Source organism: Haplochromis burtoni, unplaced genomic scaffold, assembly GCF_018398535.1.
Source record: "Haplochromis burtoni strain Fernald_Lab_line unplaced genomic scaffold, NCSU_Asbu1 Contig_450, whole genome shotgun sequence".
Taxonomy (NCBI): domain Eukaryota; kingdom Metazoa; phylum Chordata; class Actinopteri; order Cichliformes; family Cichlidae; genus Haplochromis; species Haplochromis burtoni.
In genome coordinates, this window is record NW_024582811.1 from 291,654 (window position 1) to 303,679 (window position 12,026).

A 12,026-nucleotide genomic window follows, 5' to 3' on the forward strand; every position below is an offset into this window, starting at 1 on the left:
TGGTGTCCAGTTAATTTGATGGTACTCAGGCTTCGCACAGCAGGCAGTTTGAATTTCCACCCAGGCCCTTCGCGACAGACCCACAGCTGTAGTCAGCAGTAAACCAGGAGGGAAAACGTAGGTCAATGGATTCACTACAGCCCGCTCTGCGTGGGCAGGAGCGTGGATCCGTGTTTAACGTTTAAACCAACCGGGACACTAAATGTCATTGTGTTCACAGTTAGCTGTGGTCATGCGTGTGGGTTTGGTTTGCTCCTCTGTAGGCTGGCGGATAATGTAACGGGCTGAAGGCGTTTTTGGATGCTGCAGGGTGCGCGCTGCGGATTCACATCCAGATGATCCTCCATTCATTTTCCCGTTTTTTGGCTCTAACGAGCGCCGTGCCGTTTCGATCCCGCACCCAGCTGATCAGATGATTCTCAGCTCTGTTCACAGTGAGTCCGTGTAAGTGATTTTTGTACAAATACAACCAGGGGCGGATCTAAAGAAATTTTCTTAGGGTGGCATAGGAATCAAATGGGGTGGCAAAATCAAAGCAATTTCTTTACATACATTCTGTAATATGCATTATATATGGTTAAAATACGTCAAACGCAGTAAATGTACACGTTTCGTAGGTTCTTATTTTCTTTAGCCCAAACAAATGGAAAATATCAGTTACATAAAACAAGTGAATGTAGATTTCATGTACTGTATAGCCTGTATAATAAATAAACATAGCCCAATAAGTACAAAATTCAGAAATCTACACAACATGAGGTGGTTTAGTTAAATTAGAAATAACCACGTGGTTACAAGGTTACATTTACACAAAATCTGCACTGTCATGAAAAGATTTTTCACCTGAAATTTAAACCTAATTTGTCATAATTTATTGAGGGCCAGGGTATAACTGGCCATTTTTGACTGCTTTTCATTTTACCTTTGTATTTCACCTTTAAAAATTATTTACCTTGTCTTGTGTGGTATCTTTTATTTCAGCACAATCTGAATTTACAGTTATGTTTTCACTGGCATACTGTCATAGTATAATATGGGCACAATAATCTAAAATCACACAAAAAACCCAAAATCTGAGTAGAAGAAAGTTGTACTTTGTTACTGTAAAAACCACAAACATGTTTAGCGAAAACTGTGAATTTTAAAAACTTATGCACAATTTTTGCATACAATAAAGTTATAAACAACTATTTTTCTAAAGATGCAGCCAATGCCTCTGTGTTTTCTGTACAACTATTTGAGCCTACTACTAAAACTAAAATTACACAACAATCAGGTGTCACAATAAGATGCCACACAAATTATTTGTGCCACTCCAAAAAATAGTTTCTGTCCACCACAAGACAGAGGAGCACATCACACTCCTGAAACCTGCAGGTATGACAACAGGAAGTGTATCACTCCTGTTTCCCACCTGGAGACAGCGTTTACACTGCAATCTGCCTTTGATGACTTTTTGGCAGCGACTGTGACGTCCAGCAGTGCCCTCAGTGTCACACAAAACAAAACAATAATAATAATAATAATAATAATGGATTGGATTTATATAGCGCTTTTCAAGGCACCCAAAGCGCTTTACAATACCACTATTCATTCACTCTCACAATGACTACAGTATACACTAACTGTACACTCCAAACACGCTAAATGTCACAAATCTCTCAAATCTCAAACCACACTGTTGATGTCTCCTCTTTCTCGCTCACTTGCTCTCACCATCGTCACTCCCAAAACTCTCTCACCTTCCTAAGGTCGACATGGTACATTTTCCCACCAATAGGAAAGTAGTGACGTTTTGTTGTTGTTGTTCATGTTGTTGTTTTGTGCTGTCCTTAGAAAATGCAGTTTTTACAATTTCTTCTTGCACAAAACGTGACGATAGTAAAAAGCATTGTCTATATATATAAAACTCTGTTTTTACATGCCGTATTAACACAATTTAAAAACTACTATATAGTTTGAAGTCTGAACTGTCAAAGGAAATTGAAATTGAAATGACGACTCAGTCAGTCTGCATCTTGTTGCTATGTCATGTGATTTGGAGGCGATGACGTGTCCGTAGACCCCAGAGGGTTAATACCGCACACCTTCATTCCATTTCTACAGTGTTGAAATCTAAAATCTCACTGCAATAGACAACACTGTCATATGCAAAACTACAATGGCACAAGGATGACAAGAGATTAGTTGCCACCGCAGTAGATCCGCCCCTGAATACAACTAAAAACGTGAAATGTTGATTTGTATTTATTTATTTTGACGGACATGTCACTATTGCTGTTATTGTCAGAATGTAGGTTATCGATTGGATGGGAAGGAATTGTGTTAACTTTTTCGTCCATTATATTCGTTGTTATGACTGTGGCCTGTCTTCATTGTGTCTGTTTGATTCTGTTATGTGTCTTATTTCACAGAAAACCAGATTAGCACAGAATGAACATTTGACTGTGTTGTTTCCAGGTGTCAAGCCTCTCCTGAGGAAGAACCGATTCTTTCTTCCTGCCATCCAGCAGCCATGGACTCCCTCCCAGAGTATTCTCTGTTCCTGGTTCGGATCCTGGAAGAGTTGGACACCAAGCACACCACCATGTCCTACCAGGACCTGTGCAAGTCTCTGTGTGCTCGCTTTGACTTGGTGCACTTGGCCAAGCTCCGCAACCTGCTCTTCCACACAGCCTGCCTGGACCCTGCCTTCCCAGCCACCCTCTTCAAGGACAAGATGCGCTGTTCCACTGAGGACCCGCTGTCCAAAAAGCTCATGGTTGCAGCGGACATTGTCACCATGTTCAATTTGATCCACATGAATGGAGGAATAGCCAAAGATAAGCTTCCTATAGTTCAAAGAGCCACGTTTCACAAGAGTCAGTCAGTGGAGTTCTGCAGGTCTGACAGTGATCACCTTAAGTATCAGGACTGTGACAGGGGGATCGGTTATGAGCACATGGATCACCCCAGGGAAGGGCGCCATCACCACCACTCTCAGCAGCATCCTGTGGCTCAGAACGCCCCTCCCTGTGCTAATTCCTCTGATTGCAACAGCCGGCAGCGCTTTCTTGTCTCCTCAGGACCAAACTTCCTCCTGGGCATGAGGAAAGACATGAAATGTAGAGCAGGCTCTCTGGACAAGCTGCATCATCTGCCTCAGTACTCTAGCAGCAGTCCACCATCACCACCTTGTGAAATGCAGAGCACCTACTTTCCTATGGACATAGACACCGAGTCCACCACTGACCAGGAGTCCCTGCAGAACATGGGACATCCAGAGCCCTTCTCTCTTCACACTTGCATCCAGAAGAGAAACGATTTTAAGAAGGATTTTCACAATTTTGTGGCTTTTTCACCACAGGTTTGTGTTTTTAGGGTGCTGTTGAAAGGAATTACTGAGACAGATGTCTATAGGGAGACGGCCAGGTGACATATGAGATGGTACACAAGTTTAGTAAACGAAATGGAAATTTGAGTTTCATTTGAGTTGAATAGTCTATTGGAGATTCATAATTTAAATATACTAAATTATACCCTAACCCGTGTTTGTAGACACACAAAAATGCACACAAACACATAAACATATATGTAAAACATTTTTAAAAATTTGAAGGCAATGTTATGGGCATTTTATTTACGTCCTCTGAAATGCAGTGATGAAAAAAAAAACAATAATACAAGGTTGTTAAAGTGTGACCCAGAGGCCGGTGGCCTTGATCATATGTTTTGCTGCTCACTAGTTTGATGGCCAAACAACACAATACTATGATATGACACCACAAGTATTTCTCCTCAACTTTGACTCTTCTGCTTTAGCAAAGTAAACATTCCTCACACTGACAAATACAGCTGGTGTCAGGAAATGTAACAGCCACCCAATGAAATATTCATTGTCACAAAAACAACAAGTGCTAACCTAAGCCTCCATTTTCTGAACAGACAAATTATAAAGAATATGCAAGTACTGAGTGAGTGCATTTTCCCCTTTGCGACCCTTAATCATATGCTGGCTCCCTGAACTGACCGTGTCGAAAATGTTTTGCTTCTTTTAGAATTGTGAACCAGTAAAGACAGACAGAAAGTGGGAGAGTGGGTGGACATGCAGCACAAGGCCACAGGTCATACACCTGGGCTGCTGCCCGCCGGTCATGTGGTTTCCTGCTCACCCACTGAGCTAAAGTGACACCTTGTGTACAACACACACGAGAGTGTTTTAATATTTACTTATTTTCTCACACTATTATCAATACCTGCTTTGATTTAGTGAATAATAGTGTTATCTTAATAATCTCACATCCCAAATATTCTAAACCAACTAAACATGAAAGATTCGATGTCCTGTCAATAACACACACACATAGTATAATAAAAATGTTTTGTACAGTTTATTGATACAGATGTTCCTGACACCTCTATTGTCTTGTAATTAAAGTTGATTGATGTGCTAAAAAATAGTAACATAATGGATGATGTGACTAGATTCTCTACACCCAAGATCAAATTAGTCCATTTGTATTTTATAAATCAGTTATTGCCCAGATTTCTCTGTAGTATTGTGTTATTTCATAATTCTAAACTTTCTTAATCCCCGAGTTATGATTAATAATTGCTGCATTTTTGTGCCTTTAAGCCAACTCCATCTTTGTCTTGGTTATTGTTGCAGGTCATCACCAGTGAGTGCAAACAGGGCAGTAAGGCTGCTGAAGGTTACCACAATAGGGAGTTACGTAAGCCTGCTACCTTCTTCAACCGTAGCTTCGAACTGCCCTACAGTAACCCCTACTTTGAACCGCCACTTAACTCCCCCCTACAGGACAGACGGAGGGTGAAGCACGAGAGCCTGGATGACTTACAGGTGTCAACTTATTTTGGTCCAACCACCGTCTCTGAGTGTGTTAGTAGCAAGAAGCACATTAACAAAGCAGGGAAACAGCCAGTATGGCCCATGAAGAGCCTCAGTCTCAACGCAGAAGAGGGCCCTCCTGTTTCAGAAAGGATTTTTCAAAGCAGCAGACCACTCAAAGAAAACCATCAGTGTAACATTATTACCACTGAGAGTGAGCAATATTTTCACACCCCGATGCAAAAGGTATCAGCGTCACCTGGCTTTGCAAAGAAAAGTACTGAAATAAAACCCAAGGATATATCACTGATCGGTAGGGGACCCGGAGGTCTGGACAATGGAGACGTAGCCAAAAGGTTTGGGGACAAAAATACGAAGAATGCATCCTTTCAAGAAGGGGAAAGCGCCTCTAGTGTTGGAACACAAACTGAGCGGATTGAACAGAAGCTGAAAGAATACCAATCTAAGTATAACGACAGCGAAAGGCACGGTTTGAAACGCTCAGTTGAGGAGTGTGAGGTCATTAGTGATGACATAAGTGATATTTTTCGTTTTCTGGATGATATGAGTGTTTGTGACTCTCTGGGTGTTGTTCAGTCATCATGTTACAATAGTAATGGGTCTCTGTCTCAGGTAAAGTCAGAAGGTGACAGCTCCCCTGAATGCAACACAGTCAAATTAGCCAAGTCTAAGGTAGACCGCCTGTTCCATTCACTTGAAAACACTGATGATGAGCTCAAAACAAGTGTGTGTAAGCTTGTGAGGAGAATTGGTGAGATTGAGAAGAAGTTGGAGTCTCTGTCGGGGGTTCGCAGTGAAATATCCCAGGTACTTTCCAAGCTCAACAAACTGGATGAAAAGATCCAGGAGCCTGAGGCCAATGGGAGGCACGGGGAGAAAGCATCATCATCATCATCCAGGTCCAATGCCACACCGACAAAGGCTCAACCCTACCCACATCCACATTTCAACAGTACTGCTCTTTCACCTCATGTTTACCAGTGCAACACCACTGGTCACAATGTGAAAACAGACAATGGATATGTCGGAGAGTGGTGTTGCTCAGATGGGAGTAATAGCAACACTCTTGGGATTAAGGCTGTGAAGAAAGGCATGCTATTCAGAAGGTCTTCCTGTTCACTCAACGAGGAGCCCATGGCTACCGAGTCGAAGGTTGCTAGCATAACCAACTCTCTACAGGACCGGGGGACTGTGTCCTACTCCTGTCACCCTGAGGACAGAGACAAGGATAGGCATCGGAAGGTTAAAGAGGTATGTGTGTGTGTGTGTGTGTGTTTGTATAAAGAAACACAAATTCAGTAACAAGAATTTTGCATGGCACTTGTAGATTATATGGAATCATTTTACATTGTATTCACAAAGCATGAGAGAGTTTTTAAAGGGAAACAATCTGGAATGTATATTGTGTCCTGGAGTTATCACTTGTATGATCAGACGACATATCGGGGCAGTAGGTTTATAAATATAACTGCTGATATTCGTCTACTTAACTAAATGCACATTCTTATTTGTATCTGTCATTCTTCTTGTGAAGGTGATGTTAGATCATCCATTATGCTGAACTGGAGTTAGTATAAGAAACCAGTCATTGTTTTAGTCTTGGCTGCATTTTGGTCACCTTAACAAGCTTGTGTGTTGTGTCTTACTGGTGACCCTGGTGTAGAAACATCTGATTGGCCTGGACAGACCTCTAACTGATGGAACACCTTTGGCATGAATCAGAGCAGAGACCGTGAGTCAGGCCTTCTTATCCAACATCAGGCCCAGGATCCTCCAGCAGTCACCAAGCTCAGCCACCAGGCCACAACCAGGCTTCAATAGCCCAGGACCAGGCTTCCTTATTAGCCTCCAGCCATTTTTGCAGAAGACAGACCGGCTAGGGTTGTGGACAGTGAATGCTCCTACTTTTCCCTTCACAAAGCACCTTATGTTTTGCTCCTGTGCCTTGTCATTTGCACATTATCAACTGATTGGCGTCACAAACCAACAAGGTCGGCTAATATCAACAATCTGCTTGACATTCTCAAGTAACACGCTTTTGTGGTGTCCGACTAGCGTAACAATCAAAAGGGGAAAGGTTTCTATTGCTTCCCTCTAGTGCTGACACATCAAGCCAACTGTCAACTTCCTGCTAAGCAACAACTAAACAGGTTACTGTGTTTGTTTATGTCTTAATTGAGCAAAGATGGGTACAGTCTCTGAGGATGAGATCGAGGGGATTAAGAAATCTCTATATTGTATGTCAGGAGAGTTTTCTAATATCTCCAAACAACAGAAGTTGCTATTGCAGTATGAATGACTTAATAGTAAGTGGACTGGAAACCGAATACAGAACGTATGGCAGAGCTGCAGAGGAAGAAGCTGGCATCTCTCAGCTCTGGGTACTTCTTGAGCTTCTCGTGTTCCTTTTTCCTGATGTTGCTATCACTCAGGATAGCTACATCGATCACTGTCTTCCTCAGCTTGTTCACCATTACAATGTCCAGTTGGTTAGCCATCACCAGTTTGTGTGTCTGTATCTGTAGTCTCACCTGATCTTAGCTCTGTCATTCTCAACCACACTAGAGGACGTGTCCCATTTTGACCTTGACTTCCAGGAAACACCACAGATGTTCCTGTATATTATTTTGGCCACCCAGTTATGTTGCACATCTTTGGGGTCTTGCCTGGTGTGGTAGACCCCAGCCTCTGTGGATCTTGTGTTTAGAGCCTGTTCCTGTGCTGCCATGATCACTGCTTCTTAGCTGTCTTTCAGTCCGTCCTCGTCCAGCCACTTGATGTCAGTGTCTTCTGTCTCCACCTTTGGCCAGCTGATTATCTGATCACTGGCAGGGTGTAGGTACTATGATATGGTGATGTGATATGTTACTATGAAGTCTTTAACATTAGATGTGGCCTCATTATTCAAGAATTTGTATGAGGAGAAACATTTTAAATTTGATTTTGGATTTAACAGGTAGCCAATAAAGAGAAGCCAGCATTAGAGACATTTGCTCTCTTTCCTGTCACTGTCAGTACTTTGCCTGCAGCATTTCAAATCACCTGAAAGGTTTTCATATAGCCTCGAATTCTCCCATGAAGGTTTTTCAGCTTCACTCTGAGTTAGGATGTTTTTTTAATTTTAGAGATATTGCACAAATACAAGACAGCAACCCCACATATTCGTTTAATGTGCACATTGAAGGACATATCCTGGTTAAAAAATGACTCCAAGATTCCTCACAGTGCTGCTGCAGAGTAAGGTAATGCCACCGTAGCTCGTTAGAATTTGTATGCTTTACTGTTTCTGTTCTATAATTTGGAAACTAAGAATTGGGAAACTTTTCTGATATAGTATTTCTTCTGATTATCAGTTTGGCTGATTTACAAGTACTCTTTCAAGAATCTTTGAGATTTTTTGAGAAAGGAAGGTTAGAGATTGGTCTATAATCAGCTAAGATGCTGGGTCAAGTGATGGCTTTTTATGCAATGATTTACTGCCAGCTTAAAAGCCTGTAGTATGCAGCCTGTTAATAGAGATAGACTAATCATATTCAAAACTGAAGTATTCATTTTTGTAGGATTCATATTATTGCATTACTTCTAGGCTAGACTACTGTAATTTGTTATTATAGGACGTCCTAAAAACTCCCTGAAAAGCCTTCAGCTGATCCAAAATGCTGCAGCAAGAGTCCTGACAGGGACTAGAAAGAGAGAGCAGATTCCTCCTGTGTTGGCTTCCCTTCATTGGCTTCCTGTTAAATCCAGAATCAATTCAAAATCCTGTCTCCATCGGCTGGGGGATGTGTGTAAGTACTACTGTTCAGCAGTGGGGTGTTTGTGTCACGTCCCCCACCCAACAGCACTCTAGTTTTTATACAGTAATAGTCATCCCGTATATACACTCACACTCCACAGCACACTGTGTCACACTCTGCCAGGTGCGGGGGTCTACAGGTCGTTTGTGGGGCGCTGTGGCTGCGTCCTGGCTTGCTGTTTCAGAGGGACGTCTCCTTACCGCACCGCCCGGGGGATTGTCAGTGTGTGCGTGTGTGTCATTAGTGGGTTCGTGGGTATTATTAGTCCTTTATTCAGCCAGGTAAAAATCTCATTGAGATCTAATTTCCAAGAGAGACCTGGAATCAGGTGTTTCTTGGGTATGTGTAAGTGTGAGTGAGAGTGTGTTATGTGTGTGTGTGTGTGTGTGTGTGTGTGTGTGTGTGTGTGTGTGTGTGTGTGTGTGTGTGTAGCTGGGTTTTTCCTTTCCACTGTTACTAAGCACTTGCTCAAAGGGGGATCAAGTGATTGTTGGGGTTTTCTGTTGTCTTTGTATTATCGTGGGGTCATGACCGTGCAGTATAAAGCACCATGAGGTGATTTGGTGCTTTATAAATAAAATTGAATTTAATTGAAAAGTGAATGGGACTTTTCTGAGCATTCTTGTAGCAATGGTGTCTAAAAATCGATCATTTGGAGGGAGTGAATATTGAAGTTAACTCAGGAACAAGTTTAAAAGAACATAAGTAGTGCTGAAAGTATCTGGACGTAATGATATATCTGTGAGATGGTTGTAAATATTTCTCTGCAGTGATTAAAATCTGCTATGTTTATCCTTCGCTGTTTTCTTAGACAGATCGAAAGCGTCAATATGAGCTCCCTCAAGTGCAACGACTCCAAAAACAATCAAAGGATTCCTACCTGACTGAGCAGGTTTTTTCACCGCATCACTTCAACCCTTCTGTCAAGGCCCATATGAAAGACAGCTCTCTGTACGCTGATGTAAGGCTCACCAGTCCATCAGCTGGGATACGTGGCCAGCCATCCTGGACCATTGAGGAATACAAACGCAATTCAGGAAAGAAGGAAAAGCAGCTCACTGCTCTTGACCTGCAGGTACAGTTCTGGGCTCTGCATACATATTGCATATTATTAAATGTCGAGCAACTTAATTTCTGAACCATACCCTAGTCATGCTGCTGTAGATACAGGCTTCTGGGGGTCCTTCTATGATCCACTGAGCATTTTTTTCTCCACTCACCTCTTGTCACTCATTAAATTCTGTCTTCTATCTCATATAGTTTGTGTTTTACATACTTATCACTTAAAATCTTCACAAAAATATGCATGTATTATTGAAACCATTTCACTTCAATCCCACCAAAAGCAACAAGAAGTAGTGGGTAATGAAATCTGTTGGAGTATCTAATTTTTGTTTTGTTTCGTAATACAATCACACAATGATATTGTCCAAAAGGAGCCAAGAATCCATCCTGGCCATTTATATTCAGCACCAAGTACCGAAAAGTTGATTGTGTTCATCTGGATGTAGCGTTTCCAGAAACATTTGGTCACTCATCAAGTGACTTCTTCAGTCTTCAGCACCAAGGACAGTACTTTGACAAATAAATAAATTAAGACCATACACGAGGAGGTCTTGCAACTTTGGACGTATAGAGGGGCACACTTAAGGCAGCTATTACTCCAACCCGAGATACAATCCTTGTCATAGTTAATACAGGGTTTTTTTATCGTACCCAGGGGTGACCCAGAAAAAGAGGTGTGTGCTGTGCTTTGAACTGGCAAAAATTGATTTGTTCCGTGCGATTACCAGAAAGGGGGGGAGTGACTGTCATTTTTAGCATCTACGTGGATGTTAAAATCACCCACAACAATAATTGTTTTATCTGAGCTGAGCACTAAATCAGATAAAAAGTCTGAGAAATCAGACAAACTCTGTGTAAGGCCGAGGTGGACGAGTACAGGGAAGTGCAGTAGTCCTGTTCCAGTCAGGCAGCCATTTATTTTGCTCCTTCGTCCAAAGGAAGGCTGCTTGGGTGGTCTTCCAGAGTGGAGGTTGGTAACCTATGGAGGCCTCAAAAGGTAGCAGACAAGTTGACCAGCAGGTCATGCAGTTTTGGGCGTATTCCAACCAGGCAAGCTGCATGGTCCGGTTGGAATTCCAGCTCCTGATTGACCTATTTAATTAGCAATGGGTGGTGAATTTAAATGTATGGTAATGACAGATAATTTTGATATCAGACATAGTTTATCTCCCCACAAACACACAGTTTTAAAATAAAACCCATAAAATAGTTAAAGATTGAAAACTTTTTTCCTGCTCATTTGATAACAATTCCCCACTTTCACTCACTTACACTAACAGACACACACGCATGCACAGACACACACGCATGCACAGACACACACGCATGCACAGACACACATGCATGCGCACACACAAACACACGCATACACACACAACAGATATTCTGGTTATTCATTTGAAATTCTTGAGTTTAGACATTTAAAATACATAATTTCACTCTGTAAGTAATTTAAAGAATATGAGCTTTTCACTATTCATTCAGACGTTTATAGTAATAAGCCTATTGGAAGCTCTGGATACCAGGATCATTGAATTAGAGACTCATCTGAAAGCCTGATGCTCTGCCTCCTCCGCCCCAGCTTTGCTACCACCGATGGTACACCTGGACCTCACACAGAGTTTCTGTCTAACTTCTCACTCACAATAAAACAATTATTGTGGGTGATTTTAACATCCATGCAGATGCTAAAAATAACAGCCTCAACACAGCATTTAATTAAAAAATGTTTTTTTTTAAAGCCAAATGGAAAACATCCCTAATTGTTATTTATAGTCTTTGTGTCTTTCATCAGACCCAGGAGTCGTTAAACCCCAATAATCTGGAGTACTGGATGGAGGACATCTACACCCCAGGCTATGACTCGTTGCTCAAGAGGAAAGAGGCAGAATTTAGGAGGGCCAAGGCGTGTAAGATTGGAGCACTGATTGCAGCTGCTACTTGCACTGTGATCCTGGTTATTGTTGTTCCAATTTGCACCATGAAATCATGAATAAATGAGAAAGGTGGTAGCCATGCACAATGGATGTTATACTTCTACCTGTAGGTGTTTTCTTTTTGTGGACCAGTAAGTGCAAAGCAAACTGAGTGACAGCATGAGAATGTACGACTTTACATTGTTTTTTTTGTTTTTATGGTGTTTACATCTGGGAGTATTGCCAATGTAGAAATATTAAGGTTATAAAATCAGCAAGTGCATAATATCTATCTATCTATCTGTCTATCTATTAGGGGTGCAACGATACTCGTATCGATATTGAACCGTTCGATACAGTGCTTTCGGTTCGGTACGCATATGTATCGAACAATACAAA

The 12,026-nt window shown here is 41.7% G+C and overlaps 1 protein-coding gene across 3 annotated transcripts; it reads left to right on the forward strand.

The window, feature by feature from the left end:
* minar1 (membrane integral NOTCH2 associated receptor 1) lies at positions 1 to 11,987 on the forward strand. Of its 3 annotated transcripts, none has more exons than XM_005945714.3 (5): positions 4 to 444; positions 2,461 to 3,346; positions 4,649 to 6,100; positions 9,458 to 9,721; positions 11,507 to 11,987. In XM_005945714.3, exons 1-5 carry the CDS (start codon positions 413 to 415, stop codon positions 11,702 to 11,704), a joined length of 2,832 nt encoding a protein of 943 aa, XP_005945776.1. In that variant the 5' UTR covers positions 4 to 412; the 3' UTR covers positions 11,705 to 11,987. The 3 variants fall into 3 exon arrangements, with proteins under 3 accessions (XP_005945779.1, XP_005945776.1, XP_005945777.1); XM_005945715.3 differs by having other exon boundaries at positions 4 to 434; XM_005945717.3 differs by lacking the exons at positions 9,458 to 9,721; positions 11,507 to 11,987 and adding an exon at positions 6,513 to 8,507 and having other exon boundaries at positions 1 to 444.
* The last annotated feature ends 39 nt before the right edge of the window (positions 11,988 to 12,026 follow it).